General features: G+C 36.3%; 1 protein-coding gene across 1 annotated transcript; it reads right to left on the bottom strand.

Annotated features, from left to right (window-relative positions):
- Positions 1–1,265: 1,265 nt before the first annotated feature.
- On the bottom strand, positions 1,266–26,161 carry LOC150105571 (ATP-binding cassette sub-family C member 1-like). Its single transcript, XM_090394259.1, has 31 exons — positions 25,962–26,161; positions 25,324–25,500; positions 24,935–25,060; positions 24,647–24,784; positions 23,507–23,620; positions 23,317–23,375; positions 22,827–22,946; positions 22,451–22,627; positions 21,109–21,283; positions 20,621–20,875; positions 20,324–20,389; positions 20,045–20,182; positions 18,031–18,177; positions 17,840–17,924; positions 17,538–17,731; positions 17,265–17,441; positions 16,941–17,108; positions 16,351–16,562; positions 16,026–16,245; positions 15,828–15,923; positions 15,576–15,696; positions 15,325–15,469; positions 14,992–15,157; positions 14,675–14,874; positions 3,548–3,674; positions 3,250–3,351; positions 2,974–3,120; positions 2,562–2,720; positions 2,129–2,295; positions 1,758–1,952; positions 1,266–1,466 (listed from the first exon to the last, which is right to left on the bottom strand). Exons 1-31 carry the CDS (start codon positions 26,004–26,006, stop codon positions 1,355–1,357), a joined length of 4,530 nt encoding a protein of 1,509 aa, XP_090250385.1. The 5' UTR covers positions 26,007–26,161; the 3' UTR covers positions 1,266–1,354.

Below are 26,161 nucleotides of genomic sequence, written 5' to 3'. Positions count from 1 at the left end.
CGTGAATAGTCCTCATCGTTTGCTTTGTGGCTTCTTAACGGACTTGAATTAATTTCCGGGGATTTCCAGAGCTTATTAGAAAGAAATTCTCTTGTGGTTATGTTAGGAACCTTTAAAAGACTGCGCGATTTCATATTCACTTAAAGTATGATCCGAAACGTGAACCCCCGTATCACAAAGAACACTTCACGGCTTGTTTCAGAATTGTAAAGGTGACGGAAACTAGGGTAGACTTCAAACTATTTCCATTTTATCGCCACAGTCCTAATACTATCGGAGCAATTCATGCATAGATGTTATCAAAAGCATAAGTAACATACCAAAGATCTCGTGCCCACAACGGACCCATTAATAGAGCTTGTAAAGGTCTACCACGTGATTAAATTACTTTCAAAAATCCAACAAATAGTAATCGGATTTTGAAAATAAGGCCGAACATTAAAGAAACAATCAGGATCAAAAGAGCCGCAGTTCTGAGCCTTAATCTTCTTATTATAATCTCGTGTTATTGCGTAGAAAAAAATAAACTTGGCGTGTAAGAGGGTGAGGAAAAGCGGCTTAAAGAGAGGTCATATAAATGGAAAGATTACGGAGGGTCGGAGAAAGGATACGACAAGAGGAATGAAAGCTTGCAAAGAAGAAAATTAAAAAGGTTTCTGGTTAGGGAAGAAGTATTTTAATAGAATTACAAACCAATGAACATCTAACCTTATTAGCGTAAAGGTCAACTGAGCTCCGTAGATCCACCCAATACTCCCTCCTATCTTTATGTGTTGCCGGACAAAACCCTTCTGCTAAATAGTGACAACCACGAAGTAAGGAAGGCCACCCCACCCCCTCTTCTACAGAGGGGTAAAGGGATAAAGAACGGCCCACCTGCTCAGTTACACTCAACACATAAGAGCTGACCAGTACTATAAGGACGCATCCCCCCCCCCACACAATGGTTCCTTATTATATATTTTTCAAGGAGGGTTGCCTAACAGAAGCACACGCAGTCACCGAGTCGTATCAACAAAGAAAAGACCGTACCGATGTGTAAAATGGAAAGAGAGAGAGTTCCATTATCTCCGTCTTTCATTCATATATTCCTTTGTTCGTTCATTCATCATGTTCTCGAGTTCAAGTACGATTTGGGAAAAAATCCTTGAATCCAAAGATCAACTTCCTGTTTGTGGGCAAATGTGAACTATTTATTTATTTATTTCTATATTATGATTAAAGTGTAGTACCAGCAGCATAAATTAGAAGCGATAAATACAATATTCTAAGAAAAAAGGAAAAAAACGTTTATTTATCTGAATATACAAAATCGTTTTTTTTTCTTTTTTTTTTTTTTTTTCGGTCTATTGCTTCACACAATCCCAGCGTCTTTAGCCATGGAGAAAAACACCGAATCCTCTTTCTTTAGGAGTTCAGATGGTTTATCAACTTCGACAATCTTCCCTTTGTCCATTACAACCACCCTACAAAAAAAAAAAAAAAAAAGAAAAAAAAAAAGTAAAATTATGCTACTATTAGAAAGAATCTGTAACTATTAGCAGCATAGATTTCATTACCATCTATTACGCAGACGCCAACCAATACAATGCGCAGATTTCGCTAAATGAACATGTGCGCATCTTTGTTTTTCAGATAACTATTGTATAAGAATTTTTCCATTTACGCAATAGATTCCAAGATAAGATACTTTTACTTTTTCAGGTCAATGTAAAAAAAAAAAAAGGATAGAGTACATAGACGGCTGCGCCACCTACCGGTCACTATCGAGAATCGTATGTAGCCGATGAGCTATCGTAATCACTGTACAGTCGTTAAATTTCTCTTTTATTGTGTCTTGTATTAATTTATCTGTTTCCATGTCAACGGCTGCAGTGGCTTCATCCAAGATGAGGATCTTTGTTTTGTTCAGTAAGGCTCTGCTCAAGCATACTAATTGTCGCTGTCCTACACTAAAAGATGCAACGAGAAAAAGTAATTTCTTTAATAAAATAGCAATTATTACAAGACAATTTTTTTCGGAAATTCATAATAAAATTAAAGAAGGCTTAAGTTACTCCTTAAAATTTAATTAAATTGAAGTTTAAAATGTTTTAGCATCTTACAACTCTTAAAAAATTTTACGTACCTAAGATTTTCTCCCCCTTCTGCTACCTCGTGTTCTAAGCCACTGGGTAGTGACTGTATAAAGTTTTTTAGATGGGCATGTTCCAAAGTCATCCATAGTTCGTTGTCGTTGTGCTGACTATTTGGGTCAATGTTCATCCGAAGTGTTCCCGTAAAAAGCACCGGATCCTGAAATTAGAAAAAAAAAGTTTAGAATCGAGTAAAGAAATATCACCAAAACTACCCTATTGGGGCCCGTAATAACCAAGTAAGTAAAATCTGAAATACATGGAAGTGAATCGTACCAAACACTGAGTTAGTCGGTCAAACTGATTCACTTTCTTTCGTCGCAATCTGTCCAGCCATTTCCTAATAGGAATCAAACCCAGATATAAATGAAAGATAAATAAAAAGAATAGTAGAATATGGACAATATATTTATCTACGAATTTTACCTGTGGGATAATTGTTAACTGGGATCGCAAATCATGAAGTCCTATTACTTGAACGTCCACGTTGTCAATTATGATTGTTCCATGCACGGGTTCGATTATACGAAAGAGAGACAAAGTTAAAGATGACTTTCCTGCACCTGTTCGTCCGACCACGCCAATCTAGAGCATTGAGAAAAAGAAAAGCGACTTATTAATACGAAGATATCTCTATTTCGTGATTACATTTAGTGATTAATTGTGATGCTGAAAAATCACAAAAATTGATAAATGCAAATACTGGTTACAATACAGAAAACACGCTGAAATCTTTAAAAGGTGTAAGAAAAGGGAAATTCATCAGCTAATTTCTTTGGATGCCATTGATTACTATGTTCAATGTTAATAATGTAATATTAGTGCCACAATAACTTACTTTCTCTCCTGGTTCGATATTTAGATTCAACTCATGTAATACCAGTCCTAGATTATCTCTGTAACGAGTGCTGTAGTCAATGAACGACACAGCGCCATCTTCTGGCCATGACGAAATCGGTTTTTGTTCAGGAATTTCCCATGCTGCCTTAAAAAAAAAAAAAAAAAAAAAATAGTAATGAGACTTCGAAAAAAAAAATTATTATTATTATTATTCGAGAAATATATTAACCAAGTAGTAAGCTTTCTTTATATTTAAAATACAGATAATATTTACCTCCGATGGAAGGTAAGAATATTCATCTACCCTTTCGGCAGCCACCATGTTCTCTTCCAATGTGGTTGACGATCTTACTAACATTAATAAGACGTCGGTGACCTAAGAAATGATAATCACAATAAGAAAATCTTTCAAAATAAATAACTTTATTTAGTATTTCCTCTAATGACGTTATTTTAAAATGCGTGAACATTTCAACAGTAAAAATTCATTCATAAAAAAATTACTTTATGTTATTTTATTATTTTAATTAATATTTAAATATTAATTTAAAAATTGAATTAAAAATACTTACACTTATAGCGTATGATAGGGCTAAACCAACTAGTCCTGCTTGTGCAGTTCCTTTATTAGCGACCGCTAGGAATCCAGTTGTCAAGACAACCAAAGCACCTAAAAAATCCAGACGAGTAGACAGCCACCTGGTGTTAGATCATATTATTAAAAACATATCGATCACTATTGTCATAGTAATATAATATGAAACATACGGGCATTTATATATTACGCCATTATAAATATATTCCTGTATATTGTTATCACTTATGCTGTTTTTATTTTAGGATAATATGCAGGCTTCCTTAATACATTTTGCACTGAAGATTCGCTATCTTCTGAGTATAATCTTTTGTTTATTTAAGTAAGATAAAGTTGGATTTAAGTGCTTTATCACTGACAGTTCTTCAGGTTTATAACCCTGAGATTGTAAGTCATAAAACTGTGTGCGCTTTAATGGCAGATTTTCCATGTTTTCAGCATTATCTGAACAACGATTATATGTACGTCATGTAATTTTTTGAGAACAAAAACAAATATATATATTTGTTGATAATTCATTTGCAAGCATTTCGAAAATTATTAATATTTATTTTAGTCCTGCAGAACTCTTTGAATATTCCTTAAATCTTTAAGACATCTTCAGACACCACTTATTTCCATAGCACTCACATGTACTATTCGAACTAGCCTTTGAGCGCTAGCTTCCTTTAGATGATACTGCACTGATGGCAAGATCACTGAGCCCAAAACTGGCAACTAAAAGATTACAAAATAGCATACACACCTTAGAAAAGTGGATGGCAGACTGGAGGATCCAAGTTAACCCCCAGAAAAGCTCAGCCATACTGTTCACTAGAAAGAAAATTCACACCATGGAGGATATTTATTTATTGGGAGTAAAGATTCCATGGCAGACTGAAGTTAAATATCTTGGAGTGATTCTTGATAGTAAACTCCTATTCAGCAAACATATTAGTTACATTACCTCTAAGACATCCAACGTCTTAGCACAGCTCTTCCCTATGATCAACAGAAAAAGTAAACTGAACACGCAAACAAAATTAACAATCTACAAGATGGTAATTAGACCGGTTATCACTTACGCATCCCCAGCTTGGAGCCACACCGCAAATTCAAACATTCTAAAACTTCAGAGATTACAGAATAAGAGCCTGAGGATGATTCTGGATGCCCCCTGGTACATAAGAAACACCCAGATCCATAGAGAAGTTAATATCCCTTATATCTCTTCCCTTCTCAAAAATCTAGCTGAGAAGTTCTTTACCAAGACAAGTAACCACCCAAACCCGTTAATCAAGGAAGCCTCGGAATATAATGAAGAAGAAATCAACAAATATAAAAGACTATCTTAAGTTCAGCTGAACACAACTAACTACACTGCCCTCAATGGGCGAGCATAAAGCTCACAAACATTCCATTTAAAGTCCTACCATTACAAGACAAAGGGGAATATGAAAAGCAATTTTGCTTCACCCATCTAGCCAGAGATGTTAATGTTAATGTTAATGCGCTAGCTTCCTAGGGGGAAAGGTCAACCGTGAGATGCGGTGATCAATACCTTTGGAGGGTAATGGATGGCAATGCTGTACCAATGAAGTTTAACTGAGGTTCGACTACTATTGCTGTTACCCACCTTGGGTGCTGAGATTCGAGAGTTTTGAGTTCGCTCTCTTAAGGTTTTTGCCGTAAGGGAGCAATTTGAGTCTCGGGGGAGGGTGTTCTCCTCTGAGGGGCTTTGTCGGTGAATGCTTTTCTTCGGAATTTGAGCGGTGGTGGCGTGTGTGTGGAAGGCCATCGCTGAGATGGACGGTCTTTCGCCCACGATTGAGTCTGAGGGATCGTCCGAATTTTTAAAGACGGCTTTACCATTAAATATGGCAATGCTGTAGCCAATGAAGTTCTAACTGAGGCTCGGCTATTGCTGTTACTCTCCTGCCATGATCAGAGCCTTAATAGCTCAATAACACCTTATCCTACACTGTCCTCTACAGCTAACGGGGAAGATGAAAAGCATTCTTGCTTCGCCCCTTTAAGCCAGTCCTTATAAGAAGGTCTAAGCTTCCTAGTTATCCGTGTGGTGGCCGGGATAAGAATAGCCTCAATGTAGCTCATGCATGTCGTATGAGGCGACTAAAATGGGTACCCTGGGAGGGAACTTAATTGGCTACAGCATTGCCATCCTTTATCCTCCCAGGGTATCCATTTTAGTCGCCTCGTACGACATGCATGAGCTACATTGAGGCTTTTCTTATCCTGGCCACCACACGGATAACTAGGAAGCTTAGAACTTCTTATAAGGACTGGCTTAAAGGGGCGAAGCAAGAATGCTTTTCATCTTCCCCGTTATCTGTAGAGGACAGTGTAGGGATTAGGTGTTATTGAGCTATTAAAGCTCTGATCGTGGCAGGAGGGTGACAGCAATAGTCAAGCCTAGGTTAGAACTTCATTGGCTACATTACCTGGCGCAGCTAGTTCAAATAGTACATGTGAGTGCTATGGAAATAAGTGGTGTCTGAAGATGTCTTAAAGATTTAAGGAATATCCAAAGAGTTCTGCAGGACTAAAATAAATATTAATAATTTTCAAAATGCTTTCAAATGCATTTTGAAAATTATTGCTGTTACCCTCCTGCCATGATCAGAGCTTTATTTATATATATATATAGCTCAATAACACCTTATCCTTACACTGTCCTCTACAGATAACGGGGAAGATAAAAAGGAACTATAAAGCTTCCTAGTGATGCCTAAGTAGCTCTTTCACAGCTAATATGGTAGAATTCAGTATTGAAACATCTGAACAAAAAGAAAATGCTCCTGCGTTTCACCTCTACCCACAACAACAGCAAAACCTGAAGGGGGGGAAACGGGCAGAATTTAAAAAGACTTCTCTCGGTAAAACAAAGAAGAACAGGCCACAACGGAAAACAGAGAGCAAGACCCACACCCCCACAAACACCGACGCAGTAGCTGCAGAACACGTGACACCCACAGATGAGATGGACACCTCCGCAGTTAAGAGACAATGGGAGTATGTAGACGAAGATCATGCTACATGCATAAGACTGGCCTCCAACGGCGAAAACCCGACCACCTCCTCTAAAAGAGAGAAACAGGAGAGGAACCCCCCCCCCCGCCCTTCAGTTCCTAGCACTATAAAAGAGGGAGCAATTATAATCCGCTCCTTCCAAGGAACGTCTGATGCACTGGAAAGGCTCCTTTCCTCAATAGACAGATTCGGCGAACCAATCTTTTACACCTTCCACAAGGAAGGTTCGACCGACCTCTGTGTCAATGTGGAATGGGCCACTCTCTCTGTGGCCGATATTTAACTGCGCCGCAGGACTCCTTCAAGAACTCCATCTTAGCCGCCAATAGTTTGGGAGTTTACCATATTAATTTTTTAATTACTAACATGAATAATAACAACTTCCATTTTCGCATCGCCACTCTAAATATCACCGGTTTACGCCCTATCTCCGCACAACGCGCTGTCTGGAGACTATTTTTACTACATGAGGTTCATGTACTATTTCTCCAGGAGATGCACTTTTATCAGTTCTGGGACACCGAAAAATTTTCCAGAAGCTTCCCCGTACAGAGTCGCTGATGTTTTCGAGAGCGATGGGGGGGGGGGGGGATCGTTGTTCGTCAGCCTATTCTAGGCGGGTTTTTCAATGTACAGAAAGATGCTGCAGGACGTCTAGTCTCTATAGACTGGAAGTTTGGGGGTAGGACCATCCGCTTCCTTAATGTATATGCCCCTAATAATAGCCACTAGCGAAGCAGGTCCTTCACGTCCCTAGAACCCTATCTTTACGGGGTTCAATATATTATCGCAGGGGGGGGGGGAGACTGGAATCGCAGACACAAGATACGACAAGGTTGGTGGTAACAACTCCGGTCTCGGTAGCTCTAGGGAACTGCAACTGTGCTGCAATAATGTCGACTTGACATTTGGAGGGAGCATAATCCAGGCACAGTATGTACCACATGGTCGCAAGGAGTCTCAACGAGACTCGACCGCTTTTACATCTCCAGAAACTTAAAGCCACAAGTTGTTACAGTGAGGCACATGGCGGTTGACAGTTCAATAACAGACCACGAAATGGTTCTGTTAAACATCGAACAACCGGAGGTTGTAGACACATCCAAAGGACCTTGGAAACTGCTTCCAAGGGATTTGCAGCTACTATGCGACAAATGGAAGAACGCCAAAACTGGGATTGGGACGCGTGGGCCCGGTTCAAGACCGAGGTAAAACAGCTCTTTCAAGAACAGCTCGAGAGAAAGGGTTTATGCCCAGAGAAAAAAAAAAAAGGGGGATCTGTACCGAGAACTAGGGTGGTACCGCGCAAACCAGAGAAACGGCATTCCCAGTGATTCGCCAATTAAAGCCGTGGAAATCGAGCTAGAGGCACTTCGCGGAAAAAAGTCGGCGAGCTCGATTTCCGCACCAGGCTGTTTCTCCGACAGGCTGAAATGCCCTCCGCAGCCTATTACAATCGGCAGCGCACAGTAGCATACGGCGAGAAAACAGTTAGGCAAATCCACACCAACGGTCAAATGCTCAAGACCTCGGGAAACATCCTGCGCCAAGATGGGCTTGGCGCTGAGCTTTATCGGTCAGTCTGGAGCAGTGGCGGCCGGTGGAAATTTTAAGTGGGGGTGCGGCATATACAAAAAAATAATAAATAATAATAAAAAAAAATCATTTTTTCCCTAATCAGTAACGAATTTTTTAATAAATAAATTTACATATTAAAAATTGCTTTATTAAAAATATTTCATCCTCGCCACGAACAAACACCAATAATAAAAGTTTCGTATCACTAGCAATGACAAGCGCAAACGAATATTGGCGAGTCTAGCTGCAATTGGCGCGGTAATTCTCACACTGCGTACGATCGTAATGCATTTGTGTTTCGTGTAACGATAATTGAAAAAATACAATTCTTTTCATATTTTCAACTGTGACACTCGTCATAATTCAGCCTTGAATCTATAATAAATAAATAATTATGTTATTTTAACTAAATAAAATAAGATTTACAAAAAATAGTTCACCACACACACGCACCAATAATAAATGTTTCATATCTCACAGAGATAACGTGCGTATGGATACTAAAGATACGCTGCCGTTTGAGCAGTGTGGGAATGACGTAACGTGCAATGACAAGCACAAACGAATATCGGCGTTAGATCGCAGTGCATTTGTTTCGTAATCAAAAGCGTTAATAGAATAATTCCAATTATTAACTATTCAATCAATGTCGAAATATAAGCTGTAACCTTTAACATGTTGTATTGCATTTACATAATGTTGTAAGCATTGTTATTATTTATAAACACAAACAAAATTTCATTTTTTCATTTTGTCCTTGGGGGTGCTGCAGTGTCGCGGTGCTTATGTACGGGCCGCCACTGGTCTGGAATTTCATTCTGCCTATCATGGTCATCCTGCCTTCAATACTTTTTTTTACCACCGGACACGTGCTTGGTGACTTTGTTGGTGAGTACACGATTTTCATCCCTAAAATGGGGAGAGACCTGAATGGCATGGGTAGTTGGAGGCCCATTTCCTTGACCAACACGGATTACAAACTATTCGCAAGAGTGATTTGTAACCGTCTGAAGCTGGGCATTGGGAATGTGCTTACCAGCACTCAAGTATACGGAGTTCCGAGCAGGTCGATGGAACTCAACCTATTTTTGATAAATCTCATTCGCCTCGTGACGAACAAGGAACTTCCACTCGCACTCGTGTCGGTTGACTTGGAAAAAGCGTTCGATAGTGCAAAGCGCAACTTCCTGCACTATGTCCTAGAGAAAGTCAGTGTGGCGGCCTACGTAAGGCAAACAAAAGTATTTATAACAGAACAACAACCTGTATCTCCGTTAATGGCTTTCTCTCTGAACCCATTCCCGTACGCAGAGGGGGTTCGGCAAGGCTTCCCCCTGAGCCCCCCCCCCTTTTTTTTCTCTCTAGTAATTGAATATTTTTTAAATAAAATCGACGACTCACACGCAGTGAGAAGAATACCGCTGCCCATGAGCTCCAAACAGAGCAAGACTGTCGTGTATGCTGATGATATTGTCGGAACCCTTCCATCTACATTTTTTTTGGCATGCTGCGACAGTTTAGCGTGCTCAGTAGTCTTCGCGCAAATTCCGACAAAACAAAAATCAAAATTTTCGGAAAATTCGGCCCTGCCAAGCTTCCGTATGGTTTGACACCTTTACCCGGTTCGTTAATGATATTAGGGATTCCTTTCCTCGCAACCCCGGTGTTACTAAAAACTAATAGATTCATGTCGCGAGAAGCTCACCCCCTTTAAACCGACCTACTTATCATTCAATGGCAGAGCAAGTCCTAAAAACAATTCTAAAACCGATGCTGCTACACACAATCAACCTAACAAACATCACAGACAACCCTATTCACAGACAACTCGTCGACTTTTTCTGGAACCACAGAAAACACCAGGTACGCGGGGTTTCCTGTGGTTCGTCCCCCCCCCCATGCAAGGAGGGTTTGCCCTGCCTATCCTCAAACACTGCTACCTCACCAACACCGTTCAAACTATACGGAAAGCATTGGCATCAAACCACACATCTCGCAATCTAATTAGATATTTCATAGGACATTTCCTACCCCAATTCGGGATCACTGGCTTCGCCGGACCGTGTGCGGAGATAGTGCCAGAGTGTTATTACAGAGTATGCAAAATGGTAAAAAGATTCATATCGGATGGAGTTCGGGTACTTCAGTTTCGCCCAAACAAGCTCTACTGGAAATTCTTCTTTGATGTTTTTGGTTGGGAAAAGCCCGATCCGGGCACGATTGAACCAACAGTAAAAACGGCTTGGGGGGGGGGGGGAACCTTTTTACCGAGCACGGAGAATCGCCTACGGCAGACTCCCGGTGAAATTAGTCAAGTCAAGATAGAGTTCGCGACCTTGTGATCCTTTTTTGCGACGTGCCGTGCAGTCGAAACTGTAGGGCACCTCTTCTCCCATTGCCCATCAGTACAGCGTATTTGGCGAAGGCTGGCTGAGGTGCTTGCAATCCCGGTGCCCACTTTCGCTGAAGTGATTCTACTGCAGTTCCCCCCCCCCCCCCCCACACACACACCGGTGACCAAAAACAAGAAACACCTAATTTTCCTGATAAATGTAACAAAACACCACGTATGGAAAATACGGAAAAAAACATCTTATTGAGGAAGACTGCATCTATCAATGAATTAGGAGCTGTCTCTCCGCCTATCTCCGTCGATTCATGAAGCAGGAAAGGTACCTTCTAGGCGAAGTGCGGTTCCTAAGGAGATGGTGCAGGTCACCAACCATATGCCAGATCACACAAGGAAGAATTCAAGTGTGTGTGTGTGTGTGTGTGTACACTTGTAACACCACTGTAGCTAGAGCTTCTCATTAATTCAGCTTCTATTTGTATCCCAATTTAAGTTCTTCCTAGTTCAAGGTTTCTTCATTCCCATGTAGGGGTTGACCTGAACAAATCCGGGCTGTGAAGGCCAACATCGAGGTGGTCCCAAACCCTTTTCAGGGCGAAGTCTCCCGGGCCAGGTCCTCCCTTTTTTTGTTCACCGGTTTTATTACTCCTTTTAGTTTTTTTTTTTTTTTTGTCTGTTGGTTTTATTCTAGAATTTTTTTTATATTTTGTTTTATAGTACCTTTCATAGTCCTTTTCATTTACTCATGTTAAGTCAGTTTTAGTTTATTTATTTTTCCTTTTTAAAAGTGAAAAGTCAACGACCGTTTTAGAAGTAACCCAGGGGGGGTCACCAGCTAAAACTGGTCAGCTGAGGTCTCTTTTTCTCCTCTAACACTATATACCTCTATATTTTATCTTAATCTCCTACTACCCGCTAAATCTCAGCATCTTCTTTACTCCAAAGGCCAATGATGAGAGACTTGAACTCACAAATTATTCTTGATTATCATCATTTTTTTCTAATGCTGAAAATCTGGAAGAACATACGTAATTAACAGATAAATTAGTCCATTGAATAAGACTAACCATCTTATCCTACTAAATTAATTATGAAAACCAAGGACACTTAAGAGGTTATCCTTATTAAGGTCCAGAAATGACTGAGGAAGGTTTTAATACAAAATATTGGACATTAATGCAATTAACTTGCCAGAATAAAGTATCTATATCTCACAAAATTGAGATTTTTGTGGCAAAAATCTTTTATCCTACAGTATCAAATCGTAGCAATAGCTTTCAGGACATGACGATGAACTTTATAAATGAGATTAATATTTAAGTTTTCGTAAGATGGGCTGCATTGATCTTCCAGATTGCCAATTAGGATTACTACTTTTTCTTCATCTGAGTATGCAATTCCAAGTTTGGTCTTCATAAGGCGGAAGGGGTTGTCTTTTGGTACGAAGAGATTTTAGAAATTTCCACATGGAGTTATCTTCTGGGTTGATTTCCGTGAGTTTGGATTCCCATTCGGAATTCCTGTGTTGCTGGAGAACTTCTCGAACTGTCTGTTTAAGTTGTTTAAGGTCGTTTTGTCCTGCGGGGACTCTAGTGTTGTAATATCGCTTTCTGGCTTTGTTTTTAGCCCTAATCAGGTCCATTAATTATCTCTTCCGGAATCCGACTGGACGCGTAGAAGATGGTTTGTGTGACTAAAGTTATTGCTATGCTGATTTGTCTAGTTAGGTTGCTTACAGCTAAATCAATGTCTTCTTTTTTACGTATGACAGGAGGTGGGCCGATGTGGTCTGGGAGAACCTTAGTGTGCTTATCCCATGCTATAAAAGAATGTCAAGGAGAGAACTGATCTTGGGTACTTAGCATGAGCTGGATGGGATTATGATCTGAATTAAGCTCTTCTAATGTCTCCAGCTGATACTGATGTTCCTGAGGATAACTATAGTATGTCCAGTACATTAGAACTTCCTGATGGGCTGTAGTGGGTCGGCTCAGTAGGTCCAACTACTATTGTTGAGTTGCGTAATGTGTAGTTAAGTAAAGTACGGCCGTTGGAGTTGATTGACGAACTGAACCAAGCTGTATATTTGGAGTTGAGGTCCCCGGTTATAATTATGGAATCCGTGGATGGAGTCTAAATCTGAAGTCAACAGTGGAATGCTGGGAGGATTGTACGCTGCGTTGAGTTTAAGTTTACCTGCGGTGTTTGTGTGCACCTCCACACCTGTCACTTCAAGGTTTAAAGTTTAAGGGTTGGTTAATACATTGTGGCTTAAATAATTTTAATAAAAATGGCTGTGTCGCCACCACTCGAGTTAAGTCTGTCTGTCCTATATAGAATATAACCTCTTAGTCTTGGGTTGTTTGATGGTCTGAGGTGGGATTCGCTGATCAAGATGATGTCCGGATTGTATCTGTTTGTGAATTCTTGCAGCTAGAATTTTATTTGTCAAGCCATTAGCATTCCATGCTATAATCATGAGGGAGTTTGGTTTGAAATTTTTATAGATTGTAGAGAGATGTCAATATGGATTGGGTTTCTAGATAAAATCTCTTTCTGGAAGATGGCGAGGTACTTGCTTAACTGAATTCATGTAGCATTGTGGCAAGTGAAGTGGTTCGAGCTGATGTCAGTTTGGAGCTTGTTTGCTCTTGAGATGAAGGAATCTGAGTTCGTGCCACCTTTGCATATGATTTGGACATGGATGAAGGTCCAGTGCCTTCCTATGCTGCTAAATGTGAAGTATTTCGATCATGAGGGCGACCTGTTTGGTTGCTTATAGTGTCATTGCATGGGGGGAGCATGGTTCACTCTTGCTAACCCAGATTTTTTGGGTAGAAAAGGCACCCCTTGTAATTAGCGGGATGTGGTCGTCTTCAATTAGCACAACAGGCAGGTGTGGATCTTGGCTTAATGCAGGTGTTGATCTGGTGTCCCTCTCCACATTTCAGACATCTGTAGGCAGCTGTTAAAGAAATTTGAGACAGAAATCCTGGCTGTCTGAATCTTTTCACTCAGGTTAATGACACAAGAAGAAGATGATGTGGACACTGAAGGGGACTTCACACCTGTTCCACCTCCAAAGACTCCCCGACAGTACTTGTTTGCAGGATGAACAATCAAATAAAAGATAGAACATCTGAAAATAATATGGAAGAGGATGTAGCAACATATGATACCCAAAATAGAAAAGAAACGGTCCCTCCAGTTATCCTCCGAGATAAAGGCGGGATTGCCTGCCTGGTTGGTCTAGCGGTTAGCGTATCCGCTCTCCAGCCAAAATGCTGCAGGTTCGAATCCCGCCGTGGGCATGGATGTTTGTGAAAATACCAGTGGTGGGCGGTAGATGGCGTTGGTGGAGTCAGAGAGATGTAGAGTAGGTGTCCTCCTTAGATGAGTCTTCGGACTCCCTGGAGGTGTCATGTAATAATAATAATAATAAAGAAAAGTAGACCTCAGTCTCAAGGAGAACAAAACATCAATTTCTCCTGGGCAAGAAATACTGACGAGACTGTAAAGATTCATCCTCTACTACTGTTTCAGATTATCGTAAGATGACGAAAATGCTGGACAACTCCAAATTGCCTTTCCATACCTTCGCGCTAGCAAGAGAGAAAAATCTTAAAGTGGTACTTAGAGGGGTTGCTGAGGACATCACAACTGATGAGATCCCTGCTGACCTCATCAATCAAGGAATGACCCCAATCAAAGTCAGCAGGATCCTGAGATATCTGATAAAAGGCCAATGCCGCTGGTGAAAATCAGCAACACACACGAAAAAGGTACATTTGCAGGCTCAATATTATATTATTTTATATTATTTTATTACAACTGAGCCTCTGGAAGAAAGCATCGGCAGGACAATGTCACAGATGCCAAATATTTGGGCACATATCGTCAGTCTTCTTTATGTTTTATTATAAAATAGCATTCTTGCTTCAAATAGGTGTATTTAAATATTGATTTCTTTTTTATGAATAACTTTTATTCTATAGATTAAATTCAGATATTTTATTATTTAATTATATTTGCTATATAATTATAAATCAAAAATTTTAAATTTATATTATTAAAAAGTCCACGATTTTACATATTGAAACAAATTATATACGAATCAGATAGATTTAATAAATGACACACGCTTACCTATTCAACGACATTTTCTGAAAAAAACATCTAACACTGATATCAACCTTTTCATCGGATAATGCAACAAATTTGTTCTCCATCTTGTAAGCGCGTATACTAGGTGCTCCTTGGATACTTTCGGAGAAATGACTGTAAACAGGAGACCTGGATGTTGATTCGAGTCGTTTAATTTGTCTAGAAGTTGTAATAAAGAGTCTCTAAAAAAAAAAAAAAATTAAATTAAATTCAAAAAAATTGTTAAGCTCAATGCGCATATACAGTTGATGTACAAATATATTTCAAATAAAACAGATTTATGGAAGACTGAAACTTACCTGCAGGCCATAATAAATAATTAAGAGGGGAAGGAAAATCAAAGCGAATATATAGTTGGTTATGGAGATTACAATCACAGTTCCAATAAGAGTCAATACATTAAAAGTAACGGTATCAATATTAGCTGGTAACGTTATGTCAACGCTGTCGATATCTTTGCCAAACCTAAACAATAAAATTATTTTTAAACAAATATTTAAATAAAGCAAAATGTCAAAAATTTTGAAATTTCTCATTTTTCAAAAATTAAAAATTTTACATTAAATGTTTAAAAACAATTTTTAACTCATTGATGATTGAAACTGATAAAGCATTATGAAAGAATGATCTACCTATTTAGAATTCGGCCTAATGGAGTCGTATCGAAGAACGACATCGGACATTTAAGAACCGAGTTGAGCATCTTCTCATGAAAAATTCTAGAAGCTCTATTTGAAGCATAAGCCAGCATTACTGCTGAAACTAGCGTACCTAATTCTGAAACAAAAAGGTAATTATTGTTTTCAAACTATGTGTGAAGAATAAATTATTTTATTAGGCCTGGAAAAGGAAAAAAAAAAAAATATCTGATTCCGAAATTTACCTTTACAGACACCTAAAATTCCATATACGGTTATTCTCAAGTTTCGTAGAGGAATGTTTTGGGAACCGTCCGGTAGTGGGCTATCTTCTGTCCATTTACTTAGCCAGATACTGCTGGCCATCTATATTTAAGACAAAACTAGTGTTTACAAGGAGAAATATTTAAAAAAAAAAATTAATTAATTATCCGATTAGCAAACAGTAGTAAATGACTAAATCTACAAATATAAGTATATTTGTAGATAATAATTACCTCAAAAGCAACCAATGATACATAACCCAGCATAGACAGTGAAAATAGATGAATCGATGCATTTTTGATGTATTTCAAGTATACGGTCGATGCAACCTAAAAAATGTTATATATAAAAATCAACTTTATATTTGTAATGATTAACAAACATGGATCAATTTATTAACAGATGATTAATAGAAAAATTCGTATTCATACCTTTCCTATGACCATTTTCTCTTCCTGTATCAACACATCTTTTTTAAAATCTTTTTTTAAATCTATAGTTTCTTCAACTGATTTTGATCTTGACATTCGTCTAGAGATTTGTCTTGACAGCTGTCTAGAGATTTGTCTTGATATTTCTCTGTGTACGGGATTATCCATTAGCTCTTTCAAATCCTCAATTGAAAACTGTGAGCATTCAGTTTCCCTAGAACTGAAAAAAAAAAAAAAAAATTGCTACCCATAAATTTCATTTTTAAAACACATATTTTGTTAGCTAAATTTTCAGAATATTTTTAAGTAACTTCACCGTACTTGCCTAAGAAGTTCGCTATCTTTTTCTTCTGGTTGTTCAATGACATCATCATCACTTTCAGATTCATCGTCGAGTTGAAAGAAATCTAATGATAAAGCATTTCTGTTCAGAAGTTCCTTGTAAGTGCCCATATCAATAATCGTCCCTGCATTCATTACAACGATCGAATCAACCTCTGGCAGAACAGTGGGATTATGGGTAACAAGAATCCGAGTCTTTTAAAAAAATAATAAAAAATAGGTTATAAAAATAGCGAGTGTTTTATTCATTGTTAAATAAAATCAACAGCGAAATATACATTGTTGATTTCTGGCTTATATATTTTTCATAACGCATTGTTGTCTCTTCTCTCAGTGCAGCGCCACTTAACAGATATTGTTAAAATTACACTCCTGGTGAAATCGACAATGTGTATTATTTTAAAAACATGTTGATTTCAAATATTCTTAAAAATAACAATGCACAAAATGCACAATGAACTGAAAGATAAATGTTCCTTTCAGAATGACTAATATATTTATTTTGGTCAGGTTAACAGCATACAAAAAAAAAAAAAAAAAAACACTACATAGTGATCCTTTCAGCTTCTGTACCTTATGACGGAGTATCCCGTTATGACTGATGACGTGTTCGAAGATATGCCGTCCCACGTGCGCGTCCACAGCGCTAAGGGGATCATCCATCAAGTAGATATCGGCGTCTTGATACACGGAGCGTGCCAAACTGACGCGTTGCTTTTGACCTCCACTTAAATTAACTCCCTGCAAAAATGATACATTTAAATTAAGGAGTGTCAACAAGTTGTTTAACAGATGCAATCTGATGAAGTGAAATACAACGCAAACTAATAGAATTACTAGGAGGTGATAGGCGTATTTAAGATTTAAAAAAAAAAAAAATAGAGACAGAGAGAATACTTTTTCTCCTATTTCGGTGAGGTCTCCAGCTGGTAAAACTTCCAGATCGGGCTTTAGACAGCAATCTTCGAGAACTTGTTCGTACAGCGAGAACCTATACGGTTTAGCGAAGAGAATGTTCTGCTTCAGGGTCATGTTTTGAATCCACGCTTGCTGTGGTGTGTACGCTATTGTTCCCTAAAAAGAAATTGAACGAATTTAAGTCCAAATATTCAATTAATTATCGATAGAATATTAGTAAAGGTATCGAGAAACAGAATAGTCGATTGTTACCATTGAGTCTACTTTTCCCTTGGTTATGTACATCTCTCCTAAGATGGCTGAGAGAAGGGAAGATTTACCAGATCCTACTTGTCCTACTATGGCAATCAACTGACCTTTCTCCACGTGCAAGTTTATGTTCTTCAATACTGGCTGCTCTTCCAATGACCACGTAAATGTACAATCATGTACAGAGATGGTATTGCCTGCAAAACAGTCCATTATTATATTAAAAAAAAAAGAAAAAAAAAAGAAAGAAAGAAAGAAAAAATTAAACTCCTTGTCCCAACATATCGAGAAGGAAATTTTCTTACCCGGAGTTGGTTTCTTTCCTATTTGATCTGGATTGAGTTCTTCGCATAACAAGAATTGGCTCAGGCGTCTTGCAGAAACTCTGGCCTATAAATTATAAATAAAGAAACATGTATTGGTGTGTGTTTAACCATATTCGTTGGTTAAATATACCATATACTTCGCTGGACCATATTTCTGAAAGGAGGCCTACCTGAACAAGAGTCGATATGAATTCTGGCATCATTACCAATGCAGTTCGAAGCATGTTGAACACTGTGAGAGAAACAAAAGCTATACTGGGATTCAGAATATTATCTTCGTCCACCAAAACGTATGTTACAAATGAGATGACTGCAATCTAAAAAAATAAAACAAAATAACCGATTTTTTTTTATTAGCAGCAAATTCTTTAAATTTGGTTTTACAAAATAATGTTTTATGGTATTTATTCTGCTGATCTGCGAATTTGTATTTTTTTTTAACTTAACAAAAATCACCAAGCGTTGAACTGTGTGATTTTTAAGAGGAATGCACAATTTTAAAAAGTTTAATAATTTGCGTAACTTAAAGGAGAAGCTAATGATTATATAAACTGTAAAGAAATCAGAAGAAAAGGTTTCTATTTTAGAAAGAGGAATCGAAATGATATTAAACCTCTGTACTATATATAATTTTTTGTTGCTGAAGTTGATGTTCTGACATATAAGGATTAAAATAACTACCTTGTTATTTTAATTTTATATAAGTAATAATAACATTTCTTCTATAATATTATTTTATTATTTATGATATATTAAATTTTTTTGTTTTTTTTTTAGAATAGATTGCTTTTATGCAAATTTCTTAAAAATCATCTAACACCTTTTTTTTTCTTTATGTAATGACTTAAATATTTCCAAGTTATTCTTGTAATGTATTATATCCTTGGAGGATAATGGATGGCAATGCTGTAGCCAATAAAGTTCTAACTGAGGCTTGGCTATTGCTGTTACCCTCCTGCCATGATCAGAACTTTAATAGCTCAATAACACCTTATCCCTACACTGTCCTCTACAGATAACGGGGAAGATGAAAAGCATTCTTGCTTCGCCCCTTTAAGCCAGTCCTTATAAGGACTGTAATCTATTACATATTACAATGTGTGATTTTAATGTGATGGGAGTTGTCTCATATTCGTATATATATATATATATAATATAATATATTATATATATTATATTATAAATTTTCATATATATATATATATATATATATATATATATATATATATATATATGTTTTTATATATATATATGTTTTTATCTTATATATTTTCTTATATTTTATGTTTTATGACGTGACTTTTTATTTGACAGTTTTTTTTTATTTATTATTATTATTATTATTATTTTAAATCTATGAAAAAAGAAAGATAGCGAGTTTACTATTTACCATACATTGTATGCTTTGATAATAAGGTTTATCACCTTTGAAAGCTACAAAATTAGAATTGTTGACAACCATATTTCTGGTTGCTTGGGGGACGGGAAATGATCCGCAATTTTTTGTTTGTTTGTTTTATTTTGTTATTTATGACTAACCTCTCCTGAAGTTTTTTTTTTTTTTAATAAAATAATAGATAGAAACAAATTAAATGAAAATATATTAAAATAAAATAGATTAAAGTAGAAGAAGTAAGATAAAATAAATATAGCGAAAAATAAAATATTAAAACGGAATAATAACACTAGTCCAAAATATCAAGTTAACTGTGCTGAGATTCCCAGTTAAATAGCAACATCCGTAAAACAGCCAGGAAGCTAATAGAACATTAAGGTTAATGAGCAGTATCATGAGCGTTTATATCTCCGAACGTACTTAAAATAAACATGTGATCTTTGGCATCTTTAAAGATCGTTAATAGTAGACTAAGTATACAAAACTTCCTTCCAAAATAGCGAATACAATATTAGGTATTGAAGCCACAAAATTAGGCATTCGGTGACATGTATTTCTTCTTGCACTCCAGCTGGGGGAATGTACCGAATTTTTGTACGCGGAGAGACACTTAGATATTATCGACTTTAAACCCCACTTTTTATTTTATTATTATTTTTCCATAAATCGTACATAAACTATTCCCTGATGAATTCTACATCTTCAGAGGTTCTTATATGCATTACTTAAAAATTATGCATATTTAGCTTAGGTTATCATTGTATATACTCGTTTATGAGATGCTTTACCAGAAATGGAGTAGAGGACCACACAAATATGATTCCTGCTTTCATCAACGCCCAAATTCGAAGAAGACGAATCTCTTTTTGTCGAATGTCGGAGATTTGCTTCATGAAAGGTACTTCCCAAGTGTAAAGCTTCAAAATCTTTTGAAAAAAAAAAAACACCGTTATTAACAATTAATTATTGCCTTAATTAACAATTAATTGCGAATAAACTCACATTAAAATATCTAAATTAATAATTTCCCATAATAATCTTGATGAAAACTTTCACCTGCAACTTACTTTTATTCCATTGAGGGTTTCGCTGATATGTTTAACTCTCGAGTCTTTCAACAACATCTGTTTTTCCTAAAATATTCGAAACAAATCTTTCAGACGGCTAATTAAGTAAATAAAAACTAAGTGAAAGTGCAAAACATGTTTAAAAGAAAAGGATCAGAATATTGCGTACAATAAAGATAGCGGGAAAGCTAGTTGTTATGGGAAACCAATTGCACTGCTTCATTTAAGCATCTTGCGCATGCGAAGCTTCTTGAAATGCGACAGTTTCAGAAACTAACTCTATATTGTTTCACCTACCTGCACAATCTTGGCTCTGTGTGAAAAATACCAGGTTAGCGGCATCATAGCAACAGCAACACCAATTCCGGCAAGACAAGAAGGTCCTAAATATTGCCATAATAACGCAATACATAAGACTAATCTTAAAGGAGCACTCCAAATGACGAATAGGTAGAACATGAAGTTAAATATTTTATCACAGTCGATGGCTATGAAGTTGACCAATTCTCCAATTGTGAAGTGACGTCTAGACATGTTACTTAGACGTAGAGTCTGTCAAAAAAAAAAAATATATATATATAAAAAAGTCACAGAGCATCCTGTTATGCCCATATATATATGTGTGTGTGTGTGTGTGTGTGTGTGTGTGTGTGTGTGTGTGTGTGTGTGTGTGTGTGTGTGTGTACATATATATATACACCCACACACACATACAAATGTATGTATAAATACATTTGTATTTATATATACATACATACAACAGTATGTATGTATTTTAGCCTTACCTTTCTATAAACTGAAGCCACTAGTGAAGACCTGACTTGGCAAGCAGGAATCGAGTTGTAGTGAACACAATGGACATGCATTAACTTCGATCCCATAATGACAATGAAAAGGCTCGATGCGTATAGATAACCCTTCCATGCCGGCTCTTCATTCGCCAAAAAAGTGAGTATTAAACTACAATTGCAAATCAAAAGACATTATTTCAATATTATATATATAATATAATATAATATATACAAGGATATATATATGCTGAAGATATTAAGAAATTTTATACTTGGTTTTAATCCTTTTCCGAAGTAAGCAAAACAAAGTTTTTCGCGTGAAATATATTGACGTCTGAGCTACTTGTATATAGAGGCTAATGACTTTATATATCACTTCCTTAGTATGTATCCCATAATGCAAAGCACATACCCCTTTCAGGCATGTATAATACAATGCGTAATGGGAAGAGTCACTATCCAGACCGGTTTCGACCTTTATTAAGGTCTCATCAGTGGGGAGCTAGACCCAGCAGAGATACCAAGGTTAAAGTAATGCAGAAGTCATATATATCTCATATACAAGTAGACAAAAGGTGCTTGAACTTCTTAATAAAGATCTCTGGATGAGAGAATAATGTAGAAAGTTTTTTTACCTTGGGTGTAATAAACGTTAAAGATACCAAGAAATTTTATACTTGGTTTCAATATACTTGGTAAGTAATATGAAGTCATTAGCTTCTATATACAAGTAGCTCAGACGTGAATATATTTCACGCGCAAAACTGTGTGTTTGCTTACTTTGGAAAATGATTAAAATTTCTTGGTATCTTTAACGTATAATAACTCCAAGGTAAAAACGCTTTCTATATCTTACACACACAAACACACGAGCCAAAACATTATAACCACCTACCAAGTAATGTCTTGGGCCTCCTCTGACTTCTTTGCATTGACTCCACTAGACCACAGACGTTGTCTTGAAGTATTTCAAGACAACGTCTGTGGTCTTGAAATACTTCAAGATCTGTGGACGACAGGACCCAGTAATGTACACGAGAACAATCTTCCATACCAAAATACCACATCACCAGCCTGCTTCCGGAATTTGCGCTGTCTGGTTGATAGAAAACAGGCTGGGTAGTCAATGTTTTGGCTCATGAAAGTATATTATTATTATTAAACTTGACGTTAATCTTGACTACAAATTACAAGGTTAGAAAATAACAAACAAATATAGAAATTCTTATTTAAATATTTTTTAAGACGTAACCGTAATTTAGTTTTACTACTCAAGATCGATTTGTAATAATAAAAATATTGAGGAAAATTATTATTTGGTTTAAGATTTACTTACTCAAGAATAATCGGCGAGAGCATACTTAGAAGGACATAAGACAGTTCCATTAACATTTCTAATGCAATTAGAGGCCAAAATGCTTTTACACACAACCAAATTATTGACGCACTCGCTGTATTATTAGATTTGCCATCTTTGGACTTAGCAGATATTATTGAAGGACGCCGATGTTTCCTGAAATAAAAATAAAATTCTACTCAGAGTGTCAACAATAATAATGCCAAACGACATACATTCACATTATTACAATAAAATTTCAGTGAAATGATTTGAATAATTTCTAACAATGTGATGGAAGAGGTTAACGACGTCTAACAATAAGGTCAATAATAAAAGCAGATTAGATTACATCAAAATTCAAATATAAATTTACCTGAAAAATCGTTGCATTACTGAATTGAGTCTTCTCCACACTGTTTTGCATTTCAAATAAGGAGGAATAAAGCCTAAGTCATCAATCTTTAGAAGGTTGCGAAATCCTTTGAAAACGTATCTGTAATAAAAGCAAAAAATATGATTCTATGCTTGAATTAGTATTCAGTATTTTGTAGAAATAAATTGTATTGAAAGGTGAAAAAAAATAATTAAAAATTTTTTTAAAAAAATTTAATTTAATTTTTTTTTTTAAGTTTTAAAATTTTATTCTTTTAAGTCCGCGCAGTTATCGTAGTGGCTGCGCGCTTCGCAACCGATTACAAGGTTGAAACGAATACAAGGTAAAAGAAGGTAAAAGGAAGATGAGATGAGATTCTTTTAATTGCATTTTAAATTTTATTCTTTTAATTTTTAAATTTATTTCAAATTTAAATTTTTAAAATTTAGAAATAATTTGTAAATCATAGAATGTGTTTGGTTTTACTTACTGGTCGATCCAGAAAAATGAAAGTCGAGATAGAAACGGTTCTTCATGAAAATCTCTGGTCTGAAAGAAAAAATAAAACGAAATGTATGAAAAAATACGACACAGTAAGTTCATTTATTCTTTTGGATGTCATAGTAGGGCGTGGGAAGCTTAAATTCATTTACAAAAATCAACTTGATGAACTTCCATACCTCTTCGTTTTCCGCCATTTTGTCGCTAAATGCTGACAGAAAAAGTTGACTGACAATCATCGGATAAGACAGAGCACTTAAGACTAGAATTTCTTCCTTAATTGGATAGAATTCCTAAAATGTTGAGAAAGAATTAAAAGTATACCACTATTGTAAGATTTACGTAATTATAATTAGGAATTATCAGTATTACAACTGATTCAGTGATCATAAAAAGCGCGTGTAATTTAAACAAACAAAAATATAAATAATTAATAAATAAAATTTAAAAAAAAAACCCTTGACCCACCCACGGTACTGATGTACCGTGGGTGGGTCAAGGATTACAACCTTTCGTAAGGGGAGTCACAAAAAAAACCCGTGTAGATTTTATTTTGTTATTACCAGATTAACCTCTAGTCATGGGCGTCCACAGAAAATTTTCCAGGGTGGAGACAAAGTTTGGAGATAAATAATTACATCAATAAATTTTTATTTAATTATTTTATTTTTTTATTTAATTATTTATTTAATTTTTTTTTTGTCACAAATATATCCCAGGGGAGTGACCCGTTTGCCCCCCCCCGCGGACGCTCATGCCTACAGTACATCCATATCAATTAAAATAATAATGTGAATCCTATTGTTGGGGTGGGGGAGTTCGAAAATCTCATAACTTAATAATTCTACACAATCCTCCACTTATTACATCATACCCATACTGTACGAGCCAACATACAATACAGCAATATAAACATAATTAAACATTTACAATGGACTAATAATCGGTTGTATTAGTGTTAGGTGTTTAGACTAATAACCATAATTAAATTTTCATGTAATTAATATAGTAAATTGTATATTGACAATCTACACGATTTAAATGTATTAATACACATTATTATTAGTATTAAAATACAAAAGAGATCTGATACTATAACATATAATTTAGTGTCATTATGAAATTATTTTTATTAATTTTGGTACTTAAAATAAATTCGATTTAGTCCGATATAGATACCTTGAGAAAATATTCTATCATAATATAATCGAAAATTCTTAATTAAAAAAAAAACGCAAGTATTAAATGTACTTATAAAATAGAGCAATAATTATAACACGATATTTTTCTTCATGTTTGACAAAATTCTTGTGACTTACAGGACCTAATATCTTCATCAACAGCGACCTGTACGATATCAAACCACAAAGGGATTGTAGAAACCAAAAGAAGAAAAGTGTGGCGGATGACTTTCTTCCTTGCTGTACACATCTCCATTGCAGAATTAGCGCAACGATCTTTAAAATAAAAAAAAATAATAATAATAATAATAAAATACAAATAAAAAGAGAAATCTGCAACAATTGAAATTCAGCGTTTACTACTTATAATCTAAATCAAATATTCAACGCGATTCAGTTTATTTTATATTTGTGGTTTATAATTACCATAGCAAGAGTTTTCATGGACCTTCCAATGAGCAATGTTATGGTCACATTCATGGACCGCACGCGCTCTTGAGCGGACAGTGATAAATCGGCGATAGATATTGCGATCAAAAGAATGGAAATAACCTGCAAATAAAAGATGTTTCAAGACTCTACTAGCCTTCACATTAAAATTTTTTTTTTTTAATTAAAATAATAATTTTGACGAAAGTTAAAAAATTCTGATGGTCTACACTGACGAAATAAAACAAACATAAATAATTAAAATACTTTTTCAGTTACGTAAATATTTTATAATATGTACTTAAAATGCTTTATAATGTGCAGCTGAGTTGTGTCAAGGAAACTTCAGCTAATGCTGACACACAGTTAATCATAAATGAACTTACCATTCTTGTAATATTGAGACACGTCCATGGCGAGCTCCTGTTACGTTTAGACTGGGACAACCATGCTTCCAGGGACGCAGTTAGGAATAAGAACCCCTGAGGGATCCATACGAGGATGGTATTTTGGAAACAGGGAGTGAAATCAGGATTGTCTGCGTACCACGTGATAGCGGGATCCTACAAGAGACAACATAAATAAACAGAATGGAAATATAACAATTCTAAATCCAAATTAATAGTTGAAAAGTCGCGTGAGATTCTGTTAAATGATTTTTTATCGTATTAAAGACAAGATGTCAATGCTCTGGGCAAGTAACGCCGACTTCCGGGTCTAATAATAGTTAGAAAAATAACCAAATAACACTTTGAAGAGCCAAACTAAATTCAAATAACTGCGGTAGATATGAGTAATACAGCGCATGCGTAGTAAATGCAAATTTCAATATTTTCTTTCGGAGGTATTCACAATCATTACAAGGAACGTCCTTGCCAGTAAGGACACCATGGCGAAGACAGGTTTATGACGTCACCAACCTAATAGCAGTCATCCGAGGATAAAAACACTTCTATCAAACTCCAGGTTTCCCTGACACGGCCCGTTAACAGCGATTTCGCTTTCGTCACAAAACAGCACTTACCCAAAGGGGTGTTGAGCAGAATTCTGTATCTAAGACTCGAGCCATGAGTATTTAAAATTTAATATTAACCTAAGCTACTGATTCGTAAAAACTGCAAATTGACACACTTAGATGATCGTAAAATTTCATTTTTAGTTTGCTAGTAGTGTCAAGAAACAAAGAAGGTAAAAATCAAGGTCCACAATGCTTCTGATATTAAA

This window comes from Typopeltis vanoorti, chromosome 6, assembly GCF_054136105.1.
Source record: "Typopeltis vanoorti isolate ZY-2024b chromosome 6, IOZ_Tvanoo_1.0, whole genome shotgun sequence".
NCBI classification, from domain to species: domain Eukaryota; kingdom Metazoa; phylum Arthropoda; class Arachnida; order Uropygi; family Thelyphonidae; genus Typopeltis; species Typopeltis vanoorti.
The sequence above is the reverse complement of the archived record's forward strand: the minus strand, read 5'-3'. Positions and strand labels throughout refer to the sequence as shown.